Source organism: Narcine bancroftii, chromosome 8 (assembly GCF_036971445.1).
Source record: "Narcine bancroftii isolate sNarBan1 chromosome 8, sNarBan1.hap1, whole genome shotgun sequence".
NCBI lineage: Eukaryota > Metazoa > Chordata > Chondrichthyes > Torpediniformes > Narcinidae > Narcine > Narcine bancroftii.
In genome coordinates, this window is record NC_091476.1 from 62472152 (window position 1) to 62488322 (window position 16171).

Below are 16171 nucleotides of genomic sequence, written 5' to 3' on the forward strand. Positions count from 1 at the left end.
AAAGATTTGCTTCCTGGAAAAAAAATGGGGATTATGATAGCCGAGTTCAAGCTGGACACAAAGATAATTTCAGATTTTCTATATTATATGGGATGTTGGAGAATGTTTTAATCGAATCACGATGCTGATACATTGCATCAGTTCAACTGACCTAAAAATATTTTGCCACTGATTTTCGTTTGTACTCTGATGCCTCTTGTAAGGGTCTAACAATAGTCACCAGCATTGATGGATCCAATTGCCCTGATACCGCTTTTCCATGGTCACAATGTCCTGGTGAAAGCTTGCATTATGTTTATCACTGACTGCCCTCAGATCAAGTGGGAGGAAGTCCAAAGGTGAATGCAGAAAATGAATTTTCAATGACGTTGCTTGAAATAGACTTAAAATATGACAGGAAATCACAAAAATAGGTTAAACAGTAAATGAGAGGAAAATTTTGGTGATTTTCGTGATCAGCAGCCCAAAATCCATGAAATACACCCAAAAGTGTTCAAGAAGCAAAATCTTCATTGTCCAGTGTAATAATTGTATGATAGAAATGGGGCAATCGGCATTAGAGATCCCATAGTTGGAGTCCAGCTTGCAACTCACTCCGAGATTTCCTTCATCCAATGTATGACATCGGCCCTTCATATTCTGCTCTCTTGTCTTTCATTGATTCCAACTCGCACTCACTCCTGGTTTTGTATCCTCAGTGGCAAAGAGGAAATCGCTCTTCGACGACAAAGCCATTGAAATTGAAGAGTTGACATACATCATCAAACAGGTTTGGGCTCTTTGTGTTTCAACTGTGCCTCCCAGTCCTTTATTCCCCCAACCTCCCCGAGAAAGGAGCAAAGCCTTGATTGAAAGTTTTCCATATCTTTTGCATCTGATGCTCCCAAAGTGGCCTCCTCTACATCGCGGAGACGCACACTGGGAGATCGATTTTGTTCAACACCTTCACCCTGTCCAGTTCAACACCAAGGGCCTCCCAGTGGCTCACCATTTTAATGCCACACTCTGATACGTCTGTCCATGGCCACACCGAGGCAACCCACAAATTGGAGTTGCAACACCTGGGCACTCGCCAACCTGATGACATTAATATCGACCTCCGTTAAACCCCTCCCCATCTCCTTTCCTCCAGCTTCCCCCCCCCCCCAACCCCATATCTCTTAACAGAGAGGTATCCTTAGCCCTTTGTCCTCTCCTGCCCCCCATAACCTCAACTTTTCTCCTCCCACCTCTATCATCCCCCCCCCCCCCCCCATGACCTCTGTCCTGTTGGCCTGTGCTTCTCCCTGCCCCTTCCTCCCTCCTCTACTCCCCCTACCTTTTGATTCAGGTGTCTGCCTATTTTGTGCTCACACTTGACAAAGACACCAGGCTCAAAACATTGATTGCCTTATACTTCTTGTGGATGTTGTGTGACCTGAGTTTCTCTATGTTTGAGTATTGTACTCAATCATGGCATCTGCAGACTTCCTTGTTTTAACACCTTCCACACCTCTGTCTCAGTGCATTTTAAAGGACTGGAAAGTTAGTATTGAAAATATGGTGTCCTCCACAATGTTTGGGGCAAAGACACCGATTTCCTTTATTTGCCTCTGTGGTCCACAGTTTTAAATTTGTAATGAAACAATTCTCAAGTAATTGAAGTGTACATTCCGGATTTTATTCAAGGTTATTTGTCTACATTGTGGTTTGACCATGTAGAAATTACAGCACTTTTGAGACATAGTTCCCCCATTTCAGGACACCATGATATTTGGGATATTTGACCACGGGTGTCTGTGAGAACTCAGGAATGTTTAATGGCTTCATTGGTGCAGTTATAAGAGAGTTGGGCTTGCTTCTAAGCTTCTGATCACCTTTGACTCTCATTGGCACAACTCTGGTCCTCATGAAACTGCAAACTCCAAAGCCACCATTATGAGGCTGAAAAGCAAAAATAAAACAGTGAGAGACATCGCCCGAACCTTCGGGTGACCAAAATCAACAGTTCGGAACATCATTAAGAAGAAAGAGTGTACTGGTGAGCTCAGTAATTGCTAAGGGACTGGTATTCCAAGAAAGACTCCGTTGCTGATGGCAGAAGAATTCTCATCATAATGAAGAAAAATCCCCAAACACCTGCCCCACAGATCAGAAACACTCTTCAGGAGCCAAGTGTGGATGTGACAATGACGACTGTCTGCAGAAGATTTCATGATGGCCAGAGCAAAGTGTGGAGACGTAAAGGAACTGCCCAAGGTCCAAACCATGCCACCTCATCTGTGAAACGTGGTGCTGGGGGTGTTCTGGCCCTGGCATGTATGGCTGCCACAGGTACTGATGCACTTAACTTCATTGCTGCTGATGGCGGTAGTAAAATGTATTCTGAGGTGTATAGAAACATTTGCTCAAGTTTGACCAAATGGCTCCGAACTCATTGGATGGTTCTTCATCCAACAGTTAGTCAATGATCCCAAACATACTGCTAAATTAGCCAGGATAAAAACTGGAAAATTCTTGAACAGCCAACTCAGTCGCCCGATCTAAATCCAGTTGAGGACGCCTTCCATAAACTGAAGAGCAAACTGAAGAGGACAAGTCCCCAAAATAAGTAGGAGCTGAAGGTGGCTGAAGTAGAGGCCTGGCAGAGCATCACCAGAGAAGATACTCAGCACCTGATGATATCTATGAATCACAGACTTTGAGCAGTCATTTCATGCAAAGGATTTGCAACAAAGTACTAAACATGACTACTTTAATATACAGACCATTGCTATGTCCCAAATATTATGGTGCCCTGAAATGGGGGAACTATGTATGAATGTGCTATAATTTCTACAAGGTCAAACCACAATGTACACAAATAACCTTGAATAAAATCTGGAACGTGCACTTTAATCACATATGAATTGTTTGATCACAAATTTAAAAGTATGAAACACAGGGGGGAAATGAAAAAAAAGTATTTCTCCCAAACTTCATGGAGGGCACTGAAGGTGATGGAAATCCAAGGCTCCCCACCCCACCCCCCATACCTGTGGCCACAACAACCAGCCTTAGAAAGGAGGTACAAGAGGCTGCAGATGCTAAAATCTGGAGAAAGAAGCAAACTTGCTGGAGGGGCTCAGGCAGCTTCCGCTGAGGGAAACTGCTGGTCCGGGCTGAAGTGAAACATGAAAGTCTATAGATGCAGTGACTGTAGTAAAAACAGAATGCTGGAGGAACCTGGCAGGTCTCTCAGGGTCCATAGGAAGTAAAAATACAGTAAAAACCCCAGTATCCAGCAGCCATGAGCATTGATAGATGCCGAATAAGTGAATTTGACGTTTGTTTGAGATTGCATGCGAACTAACCGCGAGAGGAAGCCAATTTTAAACTTCTATATTTATTTTCCTTTTTTTGGTTGTTTGAGGGTGCTGGTTGCTTGAATTCCAGATAACAGGGATTTTATAGTGTATAACCAACGATTTGGGCCTGAGCCCTTTGTTGAGGTATGAATAAAAAGCAGGCAGGCGTATGAATTAAAAGGCTAGGGAGAAGGAAAGAAAGGGCAGGGGAGGGGCACAGACTAACAGGCAAAAGGCCATAACGGAGAGGAAAGGCAAGAATTGATCGGAGGACATGGGGCTCTTTAAATACAGAGCTGAAGGAAAGGAGACATAGGGATAGATTGGGAGGGGAGGTGCCCTAACAGAAACTGGAGAAGTCTGTGTTAATGCCATCCGGTTGGAGGATGCACAGATGGACTATGAGGTGGTGTTATTGCAATTTGTGGGTGAAAAGCTCCTATTTCAGGGTCCATTTCCCTTCATGGATTTAGCATGTATTCTGATTTAGTTACACGGAGCGGTAGCAGGCCCTTCCACTCCACACTCCCCAAATATACCCGTGTGACCGATTCACTACGAATCCCCTGTCTGTTCGTCTTTGGGACGTGGGAGGAAACTGGAGCACCAGGAGGAGACCCACGCGGGAGAAGGTACAAACTCTTCACAAACAGTGGGTGGGTGGCTGGCACTGTGACAACCTCCGCTGACCAACCAAGTTGTTCCAGCCGTTTGTTTTCATTTTACAACAATTGGGGGACCTTGTCTGGCTTGGAGGGATGTCCAACTTGGGTGGACCCCTCACCCTAAGGTTGACAGTCAAGACTGGACTTCCTTGATTTGATTTCTCACTAACAGGACAGGGGTAATTCACATTGCCCTCAGTCAGTTGAGAACAACATGGCTGGGTCAGCTAATGGATTTGATCCCCTCTTCTGCTGGAGCCCTGACGTGAAGGGCCCCTTGTGCAGACTCTTGGCAAGCTGCGGTGTGGGGGGTGGCGAACCCTGAAATTCTTTAACCCCATGACAGTACATGTACAACCGAATGAAAGAGCATCACTGCAGACCACAGTCAGAGAGGCACAGGCACACACGCAATACATAATGATCACATAAATAAATATACAGTATGACCCCTGGTATCTGGCCCCTGTGGGCAATAGTAGATGAGTGAATTTTCTGGTTGCTTGAGATTTACTCTTACAATGCCTAATTAATAGATGTGTATTAAGAATAAATAATTTAAAAGACAAAAATACTCAACTGTACTTGCACTGAACAAACTCAACTTGCATGGCTATATAAACCTTAAAGCATTTTACTTTATTTTCAGTCTCCTTCTTTGAAAACGTTTAACCATCGCTACATCTGCAGGTTCCTCCCCCTCCACAGAGTCACGTAAAAGATGAACAATAACATTACAGATAATTAACTCCCCACCCCAACCCCCAAGTTTACAGATAAATCCTCTGACTTGGGGCAACTCTAACTAAGCAGGGATAAGGAGACACTTTGAGAGTCACCCCAACGGCGAGCAGCTTTATCCTGGGCAACACCATTTTATTCAAACAGCTGCTATGAGCAAAACACGACTAAAGCCCTCTGCTGGCTGGGAGGAGTCACGTGATGGAGTATTGGCCGGACGGTGAACTCCAGCCCTCTCCAGAAAAGTCGGGAAAAACAAGAGAAAACACAAAGGCACAGAAATAAAAGTTACAGAAAAGTGAGTATAAAGGTGGAAAGAAGTTGGCGACAAAAAAAGAAAAATCGAAAGCAACGGTAAGAAGAGAGGAAGAGAAACAAAGGAGGAAAAAGGTGAAGGCCTTACCTGTCCGAAGAGGCCCGCTGCGGAGAGAGAAACCCGCTCCCTCAGGTCGGTAAATAATGGACTACAAAAATGGCTCGCAGAGCCGAGTAAAAGTGTGCAACCGCGCATGCGCGATGCGAATGAAAAAAAACACACCGACGGGAGGGGGGATCAGCTGGGGAGTCGATCTCCACAGCCGGCAACGACAGCTGCAGAACACCTGCAGCAAGAAGAGACCACAGAAGACAATAAAAACAAGAAAGAAGAGGAGGAAAGGGCAACAAAGAAACAACAGATGGTCAACCCAGAGGAAGAAGAAGAGGAAGAGTATGGTGAAATAGAAGAAGAAAAGAAAGGCAAGGTAAAGGATATACTTGCTCTTATTAAAGGATACATGGAGTCATTTAAAGAATGGCAAACACAGGAATTTAAGGATTTAAGAAAAAGAATAAACAACACAGAAGAGAAAATAAATAAAATGGAGATGACCTTAACAGAAATGGGAAAAAAAATGGACAAGATGGAAGAGCGGGCAGTAGCAGCAGAAATGGAGGTAGAAGACTTAAAAAAGAAATTGGAGAAATCTAATAAAAAAACTAAAGAGACACAAGAACTACTAGCTCAAAAAATAGATACAATGGAAAACCATAACAGAAGAAACAACATAAAGATAGTGGGCCTTAAGGAAGATGAAGAAGGCAAGAATATGAGGGAGTTTATAAAAGAGTGGATCCCTAAGACCCTAGGATGTCCAGAACTACAGCAAGAATTGGAAATAGAAAGGGCACATAGAGTATTGGCCTCTAAACCACAACCACAACAAAAACCAAGATCTATTGTAGTAAAATTCCTAAGATATACTACAGGAGAAAAGGTACTGGAGAAGACAATGGAAAAAGTAAGAGAGGGCAACAAACCACTGGAGTATAAAGGGCAAAAAATCTTCATTTATCCAGATATAAGTTTTGAACTCCTAAAGAAGAGAAAAGAGTTCAATACAGCAAAGGCGATTTTATGGAAGAAAGGGTATAAATTTATACTAAAGCATCCAGCGGTATTGAAAATATTTATTCCAGGACAACAAAACAGACTATTCTCGGATCCAGAAGAAGCACGAAAATTTGCAGAACAATTACAAAAATAGACTGAGGGAGGAAGACGGGTAATGAGAGTTAAAATGATCACGATTGATATATATGTGGGTAAAGACAAAAATAGACTGAGGGATGAAGACGGGTAATGAGAGTAAAAATGATCACAATTGATATGTATGCGGGTAAAGAGGTATAAGAGTGAATAGAGACAATGAGCATACATGAATGTATCTGTACTTAGAGGAAAATATAGATAGTATAGACAAGAATTAATAAGGGAAGGTAATGGAATAGAGAGAATAAGGAGGGAATTAAAAGAGTGACCTTTGTGACATATGAAAAGTGAAATCTTTTCTGGGGGAGGCGGGGTGGGGGGAAATAGCGGTCACTGCAAAATCAGTTGACGCTTGCGAGTGGATTCGCAAATCCAAATGGAGAGGGGAGATGTGGTTGTCCGACAAGGGATAAAGGACAACTCAGGAGGTGAAGGGGAGATTGGGGATAAATAAGATAGAAATAGGAGAATAAGGAAAATGTTGGATGTTGTAGGAATGTTGTCTTATAAAGAGTTGAAAATAAGAAAACAGAAATGGAAAAGGAGGAAAGGTAATGATGGAAAAACGGAAAGAGAAGATAAACAAAATATAAAAGGGCTACGCTGAACTATATGTCTTTAAATATTAATGGAATACATAACCAAATTAAAAGGAAGAAACTACCAAATTTAAATGAATAAGTGTATTCCATTAGAAAAAATAACATATTGGTTAAGAAATAATATTGAAATATTCGAACAAGTATAGGAGCCTTACATTAAATACAATAGCGAAAACCTACCGGGGACAAACATTACCTAAGTTGATGGAAGGAGAAGGAAAGAAAAGAATGGACTCAGTAGAATTTCTGGTGTAATTTTGTTGAATGACAACATTGTCTGACTGGCTTAATGCAACCTAGATTGTATACCTAAAATGGATGAGAGAGGGGGGTTGTTTGGGAGGAAAGGGGGGGGAGAAAAAGTCACTGTATATGTGTGAAAAAGAAATAGTGTATATCATGGCTAATGTGATTTATGGTGTGAAAAATAAAAAAATTTTAAAAAAAAAAAAGCCCTCTGCTGGCTGAATATTTGCTTCTATCTTCACCAAAGTTTTATGTGTTACTTCAGAGAACATTTACTTTTACAATTTTAAACTTGCATCTTTTTTACCTATTAGTTTATTCCTATTTATTTTAACATTAATTTTCCTCAATTTTTTTGCCAGTTGCTTGAGGTAAATTTCCAGATACATGGGGTTTTACTTTATATAAATATTTTGTCGCGGTTACAATCTCACAGCCTATAGGGGAGAAGCTTCTCCAGCCTGGTCATCCTGCTTTGATGCTCCTGTACCACCTTCCTGATGGTAGTGGGTCATTGATACTGTGCGCTGAATGGAAAGGGTCTTCTAAAATTCCTTGGCCCATATTTAGACAGCACTCTCAGTAAAAGTCAACTGTCGAGGAAATGGACACCCCAGTGATCCTATCAGTTGATTTTAGCGATCCTCTGTTTAGCTTCTTGTCTGATGCTTTGCAGCTAGCATTCCCCATGACGACACAGCCAGATTGTCAAGGTTGTCAAGATGGGGGTCAGTACCCTTGCCCTCCTTGGGAAGGTGCCATCCATATACTGTGAGCGATGTCAGCTGAACCCAACCAGCTGGAGGGGCTCAGTGGGTTGGGCAGCATCCATGGGAGAGAAAGATCGGACCAGCATGACAGGCCGATGCCCTGATGCAGGGTTGCACCCCACAGCTCTCCCACGGGTGCTGCTCGACCCACTGAGTCCCTCCATCAGGGGTTCTGCTCAGGCGATCCTGTAGCTGCTGGCCCCAACCCCTCCACAGACCACATACTCCGTCCGCTGGACGAATCAAAAGCTGGACTAGGCTGTGAGGCCTGCAGAATGTAATGCTGAGCTACATCAATCATTCGGGGTTTGAATCTGGTTCCTCTGTGTGAGGAGTTTGTACACTCTCCCCGTGACCTCCCACCATTCAGAAGCTTACCCAGTTGTAGGTTAGTTGGGTGTATTTGGGCAGTACGGGCCAGAAGCACCTGTTACCGTGCTGTTCATCTACATTTTAGAAATGTAATCATTCTGCGGCCATTGGGTTGAAACTAGGGTCTTCACTGAACAGGAAAGGTGGAAGAGGACCTCGAATGATAACATTTGATCAAAGACCTTTGTAGATTTCCAGCAGCTGGAATGAAGATTCTTGGTTACAGTCAATTGTCCCAGAGAGGAGGATTTGGTTTGTGGATGCAAGATCGAGGGGTATTCCACTGATGGGGGGGTGTGGGGTTTGAATAAATCCAGTGGAGATTCCAGAGGTGGGGATTCAGAGAGGGGAAGAGTCTGGCTCATGACAGGTCAAACAGCCACACCACCTCTTCCAGCCCCCTGAGCTGCAGGACTGAGAGACTTGTGTGGGCTCTCTTCACATCGGTTTGTGTCTTCCCCTCTCCATCCAGGACATCAACAGTCTGAACAAACAGATCGCACAGCTGCAAGACTTTGTCAGGGCCAAGGGAGGTCAGACCGGCCGCCACCTACAGACACATTCCAACACCATTGTGGTCTCGCTGCAGGTAACCCGTCCCCAAGCACTGCGGCTCCTGGGGAGGGGACAGGGGCCTGCCTCATCCTGATGTTTTAACCTGTTCCTTTTCTTCTTCCCTCCCAGTCCAGATTGGCCTCCATGTCCAACGATTTTAAGTCGGTTCTCGAAGTGAGGACAGAGGTAATGGATGCTGTACTTTGAGTTCACGATCAAACCTGACAAAACCGCGCTTCTCCAGACCACGGCCCACACATACAATCCACAGCACATCATAATCGTATATGTACACAAATATATCATTTAAAATGAATAATTTGGGATGATTTACTCAGTTGCAAGGTAGCCAAGAAGATGTAGGAGCAGGTCAGCCATTCAGCTTATCGTCTGCTTCACCATCCCATTCTGAGCTGATCTATTTTCCCACTCCCCTGCCTTCTCCCCATGACTATTCAGAGACCCACCAATCTCTGTCTTAAATACACCCAACAACCTGACCACAGCTGACTGAAGCAGCAAATTCCAGAGGTTCCCTGCTCATCAATCTCACAGCCTACAGGAAGAGCTATTCCCTAGCCTGGCAGTCCTGATTTTGATGAATCTGTACCACCTCCTTAATTGTGATGGGTCAGAGATCCTGTGTGCTGGATGGAAAGGATCCATTGTTTGAACCCTATTTAAGCAAAGTCGTCTCTTCTTGGGTCAGGTGGAAGAAGACAAAGGGCTCAGCCCTGAAACGTTTTGGTCACCCTTTACTTCCCACAGACGCTGCGTGACCCGAGTTTCTCCAGGGTTGCAATGTGGCTTCCTTACTTCTTCTCTCAAGGTCCCATCCAATGAAAACAAGCTCACTGCAAGCCTTCTTTACCATCTCAATCACCCCATGGTGGACCTGGGAAGTGTTTGTTTTGAGCGTGTGTGCAGACACCTATCCTCCCACCACCTCTGCTCCAAGCTGTCGGCCATGTATAAGGTGGCATGGACTCATGGGCCGAAATAGCCTGTATGTCTAATTTAAAAATTAAAATGACTGTTAGAAGGTGTCCTGTCAGCAGGCAGGCACATGAGCATTTAAGTTGGGCAGGGGGACACCTGGATTTAAAAGCTCGGTTCTGTGATCGAGTCACGGGGATCTATGCTGGGAAGAGATTCCATGAATGTGGCTGGGTGTGGTGGCAGAAAGAGTCCACGAGGACCATTGTTAACTCTGTCCTGATGCTGACACCGATCATTCCTTGTTAAGACTGCTGGGCAGACTCAAAGCGGTGTGGGGAAAGGGGGGGATGCTCCTGGTTAAGTAGCTTGGGTGGGGGGGGGATGGGTTGAAGGGTGCCACAGCCTGAGGATGTGCGGGGCTGGGAGAGGTCTCTTTTCAAAAGCCTCATTTTTTTTTTTTTTACCAATTGACAGAACCTCAAGATGCAAAGGAATAGACGAGAGCAGTTCTCACAAGCCACTGTCTCCAGCCTCCCGCCCTCTGCTGCCAATGGCTACGGTAGGTGAGTTTATTGGCCATTGCCACTGATCAGGAGTGGATGGTCATGGTGGGCAGAATTGACTGGATTGGCATGCATCACACTACAGTCCTTCAGCCCACAATGTTGTGGCCACCTTCAGCACAACTCCGTGCCAACCTTTCTGCCCACTTCCACCAATCCCAATTCCCCGCATTAGGAGCACATTCTTCTCTCCCTTGCCTATTCAGTTGACTATCTAAATGTCTCTTAAATGTGATTGTATCTTGCAAGGAGTTCCCCTCTCTAAAAACTTTACCCCTCAGATCCCTTTAAAAATCCTCACATCTTAAACCTGTTGCCACTTGCTCATTTTACCCAGACCCTGGGATTTTTTTAAAATTTTGACCATCCACAAGATGTTTCTCTGAATCGTGTACACCTTGATTAGAACACCCCCGTCAGCCTCCTTCACTTCAAACCCCGAAGATCCAAGCTCGAGCCCTTCACTAAAATTCTCCAATCTAGGCAACATCCTAGCGAATCTCCTCTGCACTCTCTCCAGAGTAACCATGTATCATCTGATCATAGAACATTCCAGTATGTTTAGCATAGTGGTTAGTGTACCAATATTACAGCACCAGCAATCAGAACCAAGGTTTGAATCTGGCACTGTCTGTGAGGAGTTTGTACCTTCTCCCCATGTCTGCGTGGGTTTTCCCTGGCGGTTCCGGTTTCCTCTCACCATTTAAAACCTTACTGGGGAGGAGCGTAGGTTAATTGGGTGGCACAGGCTCGTGGGCTGAAATGGCCTGTTACTGTGCTTATGTCTGAATTTAAAACAGAGGCCCTTTGGCCCATGCTGTGGTGCTGACCCATCTAAACCTACTCAACAACAGTCTAACCTCATATCCATGTGCCTATCTTAGAGTCTTTTGAATCCCCTATTGTTGCAGCCACCACCACCATCCCTGACAATACATTCCAGACACTCCAACTCTAAATTTGAAAAACATAACTGATGTCTGCCCAAAACTTTCCTTCTCTCACCTTAAACCAATTACTTCTGGTATTTGCTACCGTTGCCCTGGGGAAAAAGGGCTGGCAGTCCACCCTATCTAAACCCCTCATTATTTTGTATACACAAGGAGATTTCATTGAACCTTGGCAAACCTTTAAAGATTTTGGAGGTGCCATGCCCCCAGGGCGCCGATTACCTGGCTGTGTCCCAGGACACTGATCACTCAGTGGGGGTGAAGAGGGATGGATTGAGAACACAGGATGGGCTTTCCAGACAGAGGAGGAAGAGGAGAAGCATCTTCATTCTGAGGGTGATGAACCTTTGGGGAAACAAAACTTACCCAACCCGCGGCTACACTGTCTTCATCACCAACCCCCTTCCCACCGTCCCATTTTGTCAGGAGGAAGGTTCACGAGGGTGAGATCATGCACCAGATTTTTAGACAGTTTCCCTCTTGCTATCATTAGGCTTCTGAGCATCTCTTGCATCAACCTTTGCTCTGTTCGAGCTGATCTCTCTGTAATGCTGCAATCTTTTTAACTGCTATACGATGCCTTGCTTGATTGGCTGGGCCGATCGCAAAATGAACTTTCTTACAGTACCTCAGTATGCCTGGCAGTAAACTTGAATTCTTCCACCTCCCTTTGGTTGTGGTAGAAATTGGGCATCTACTGGACCAAGAGGTGGTTCTGGAAGATTTATAGGATGTTGCTGGGACTTCAGAAACTGAGTTACAGGGCAAGGTTAAACAGGATAGGACTTTATTCCCTGAGGGGAGATTTGATTGAAGTTTACAAAATTATGAGGGGTATAAAGTCAATGCAAATATACTTTTTCCATTGAGGGTAGGTGAGATGTAAATATAGAACATGGATTAAGGATGAAAGGATAAATGTTTAGGGGGAAGATCTTCACACAGAAAGTAGCGGGAGTGTAGAACAAATTACCGGCTGAAGTGGTGAATGTGGCCTCCATTTTAAAACCAGGAAAATTTGGACAGTATATTATGGATGGGAGAAGTATGGTCCAAGTGCAGAGGAATTGGCAGAATAATAGTTTGCCACAGGTTAGAAGGGGCTGTTTGTGCTGTAGTGTTTTATGGAAGATGGTGCAGAGGTGGGAGATCAGCTGTGGTCCGGATGAATGACAGTGATTCTGAGCTTCCACAGTTGCAGCCACCCATGGTGGTCCAGGTAGACCAGGTGATGGTCAATTTGCCTTATTGCCAGAGTGCAGGAGTTGTTGGGAAATCACTTCACATCTGCACAAGACGTGACCACATTTGTATCGTTGCTCACAGCTCTAGTCGCCCCTCAATGGGAAGAGCATCCTTAAACTGGTAAAGGGGACAAAAAGAAACTTTCACCAGGATGTCACTGGAGGGTTGGAGGAACAGTAAAAGCAGCAGTATCTGGACCCTATGGGAATTGTAGTACTGGATATGCAAAGTTTCCGGTTGCCTGAGACACACTCTTAACTAATGCTTAACTAATCCACCTGTTTTTATTTTAATTAATTTTAATTACAACATTTCAAAGACAAAAGACAGTGCAAAATGTAATTTGAAAAAAAATTCAGTATTGTAATCTTTAATTATGTAAAGTTAACTTTAATCAGGTATTTCCTGTAACTTAGAAAATTTAAATTCAAACCCTGGTCGCTGGCGCTGTAACAGCGTGGCACTAACCGTTCTGCTAACTGTGCCACCCTCGTAATTAAACCCCCCCCCCCCAAGTTTATAGATAAAGCCTTACTAATATATCTAATACTAATAAAGATAAATACTCTTACCAGGCAGGGATGGGGAAACACTTTGGGAGAACTGCCCTAGTGGCGAGCAGCAATGGTCGGCTTTTCATCCTGGGTGCCGTCATTTTATCGAAACTTTGTTCAAACAGCAGCTGCGGGCAGGGCACGACTGGGGCGATCCACTGGCTGAATGTTTGCTCCCATCTTCACCAAGGGGTTGTGTGTTGCTTTGGAGAACATTTACAATTTTAAACTATTACTTAAATTTCTATTTATTCTTGTTTGTTTTAATTTTAAAATTTTATTTATTTCCTTTTGTTTCCAGTTGTTTTAACTCCAGATAACAGGGATTTGGAGAGTTTGGTAGGCTGGGTCTTCCAGGAGTGTAGGAGTTGTGGAGGGACCTTAAAGAAATTTATAAAATTAAGAGGGATATATATATATATATAAGGTGAAGGGAGACTAAGAGGGCATAGATTTCAAGTGAGAGAGGAAAGATTTGAAAGGGCACCTTTCTCCACACAGATGGTACTTGGAAGGAACTGCTAGAGGAAGTGGGACACAGTTCTGATACATAGAAGGTATTGGACAGGTACATGGAAAGGAATTGTCCAACCCCAGGCAATTGAGAAATCAGGTGGATAGCTGGACGGCAGGAAAGCATGGGGCTGAAGGGCCTGTGTGACTCCTGTCTCACGTGACCTTGCTGTCTCACTGAGAACACCCCTGGAGCCGGGAGGGTGTACTGTCCCTTCAGCTTTACCATAGCTTCACCCCTTCCCCCCCACCCCGCATGCTGCCCTCTGTCCCAACAGGCACGATGCCGAGGAATGATTTTACCCCATCCCCACCCCAAACCTGCATCCCCACCCGCTCTCCTCTGCCAGATAGCTGCTTACTGATGTCTCCATTCCCCCCTCCCTCTTCCCATTGGCAGGAGGGTCCGTGCTCCTCAAAGACGACGCTCGCAGGTCCGGGGACGTCGCCATTGAAATGGACGCCAAGAGCAGTCAGCAGCTGCAGCTGATCGACGAGCAGGTAAGGAGGCTTGTTCCTTCCCACTTTCCCCCACCCTACCCCCTCTTTCGCTGAACCTTCCTGATGGAGTTCCCACTGCACCACACAAATCACAGAAGGATGGGCTGCGATTTCCCCAACGACTGCTTGTGCTCGGTATCCAAGCACCAAGTTTGAAAACCTTCCCAAAGGTCACAGCATGGAAATTGGCTCAGCCAATGGACCTTATGGCATGGTTAGCGCAAGGCTACCACAGTGCCAGCAACCCAGGTTCGAATCCCTTCCCACTGTCTGTGGGAAGTTTTTACGTCCTCCCCATGACCTGCATGACTTTCCTCCCACATTCCAAGACCCATACGGGTTTGGAAGGTTAATTTGGCAGCACAGGTTTCAATGGCTGGATGGGTTTTCTACCATATTGTAAGTTAATTTAATTTTAATACATTTAAATTTAATCCAGAGCAGCCCATCCATACGCGTCACAGCTGAGGATGGGAAATGTTCGCCCAAGATCATGGAGTTGCGAGCGTGGCCAAGACCATCATGCACACCCTTCTCTTCCTCCATCGAACCCACCTACAGTTCCTGAAAAAGCAATGAAAGCACCAAAAGATTCATCCAACCCCTGGGCCACACTCCCTTTACCCCACCCCACCTTCCCATCCCACGGAAAATTCAAAGATTTCTTTTATTGTCACATAGTAAAACATTAAAAATGTAACATACTGATGTACTTCAACTTTTGACTGCCATAAGGCAAACAGAGTCACCATGAGCTTTGCCTGGAGCCCCAACGATAGGAGAAAGAGAAGCAGAAGAGAATTCCCTCAGAGCCACTGAGTGTCCGTGGATTCGCCTCTGTGGCTGCACAGATTCCTGTTTGAACCATCAAACCCAAACTCCAGGCCCAAACCTCTGAGACAAGCAGGTAGCCTTCAATATCCAAGGCCTTTCAGGACCTCTTCTTGCCCTTGGATGCTGAATCCCAGCTCCAATACCTGCTTCCCATGAACCAGTCTCCAGCATCCGGTGTGAGTCCTTCAGGTTCAAGACGCCAACAGCCTTTCTGGGTCCTTCAGCCGCTGAGGCCCCTCGCTGACCTGCTTCCATAGTCACCTCTGCTTCTCCTTCTCAAACGGTGGACGTTCTCTCTGTTTCTGGTGAGCTGTGCTGGTCCGCTGCTCCCCTGGAGTCTGCAACCCCTCATGATACGCTGCCAAGCCAGGGCACCACCACCTTGGTCATAGACCTCTGTGGTTGCAGGATGAAAAAAAATTCACCGTCGTCTCCTTTACCAGGCCATTTAAAGCCTGTACAAAGCTGTGGTCATCTCACCACCCACCCACATTATCAATGCCCCTTATAATTTTGTACACCTCCATCCTATCCAGCCTCAACTTCCCATTTACACTGATCCTATTCTAAATTTAGACTTGCATCACAGTTTAAAAAAAAACTTTCTGACCCATGAGTCTGTGCCAAAGTTGCTGCTGGTGAGGACCTAGGAGAGCAGGGAGCAGAGAGACAGCGCAGCTCTGCAGGGCCCTGATGCTGACAGCTCTGTACAAACTTTAAAGGATCTGGTGGCTGTATACAGCATACTACAAGGGGTCATAGACTTCGGGAGCAGCAGACTAACGGGGGCACCAGAAACAGGGAGAATACCAGCATGGTGACCATGGCAGTAGCTGAATTGCTGTGGGCTGCTGGTGACTTGTGGTCAAAGGACCCCACATAGACTTGCTCAAGGGTACCGTGTGTCGGAACCATTTTTTGAGGGCTGAGGGCAAGAAGAGCTCCTGAAGGGCGCAGAAGTCTTCCTGATCGTGTTGAAGGTTTGGATCTGGAGCTCGGGTGGCCAACAGTTAGAGCAAAAGTCGGTACGGCTGCAGAGGCTGGGTGAGCGCTGGAGGCGAATCCACAGACACTCAGTGACTGAAGGGACTCTCGTTTACTTCTCTTCCTCCTATTGTTAGGGGCACCAGGCAAAGCTCATGGCAACTCTTTGTTTGCCTTATGGCAGACAAATGTTGAAGTATTATATTTTGAAGTAAACCATGTTTATTATGTATATTACATGACAATAAAAGGAACCTTTGATTGTCTCTCACAGATTAAT

The 16171-nt window shown here is 45.2% G+C and overlaps 1 protein-coding gene across 1 annotated transcript in view; it reads left to right on the forward strand.

Moving 5' to 3' along the window:
- Nucleotides 1–16171, forward strand: part of stx5a (syntaxin 5A) — a 68283-nt gene that overhangs the window by 43414 nt on the left and 8698 nt on the right. Inside the window, exons 5-9 of the mRNA XM_069893846.1 lie at nt 699–769; nt 8726–8842; nt 8938–8994; nt 10222–10306; nt 13973–14073. Coding sequence (XP_069749947.1) covers nt 699–769; nt 8726–8842; nt 8938–8994; nt 10222–10306; nt 13973–14073 — 431 coding nt within the window. The remainder of the gene's footprint in view (nt 1–698; nt 770–8725; nt 8843–8937; nt 8995–10221; nt 10307–13972; nt 14074–16171) is intronic.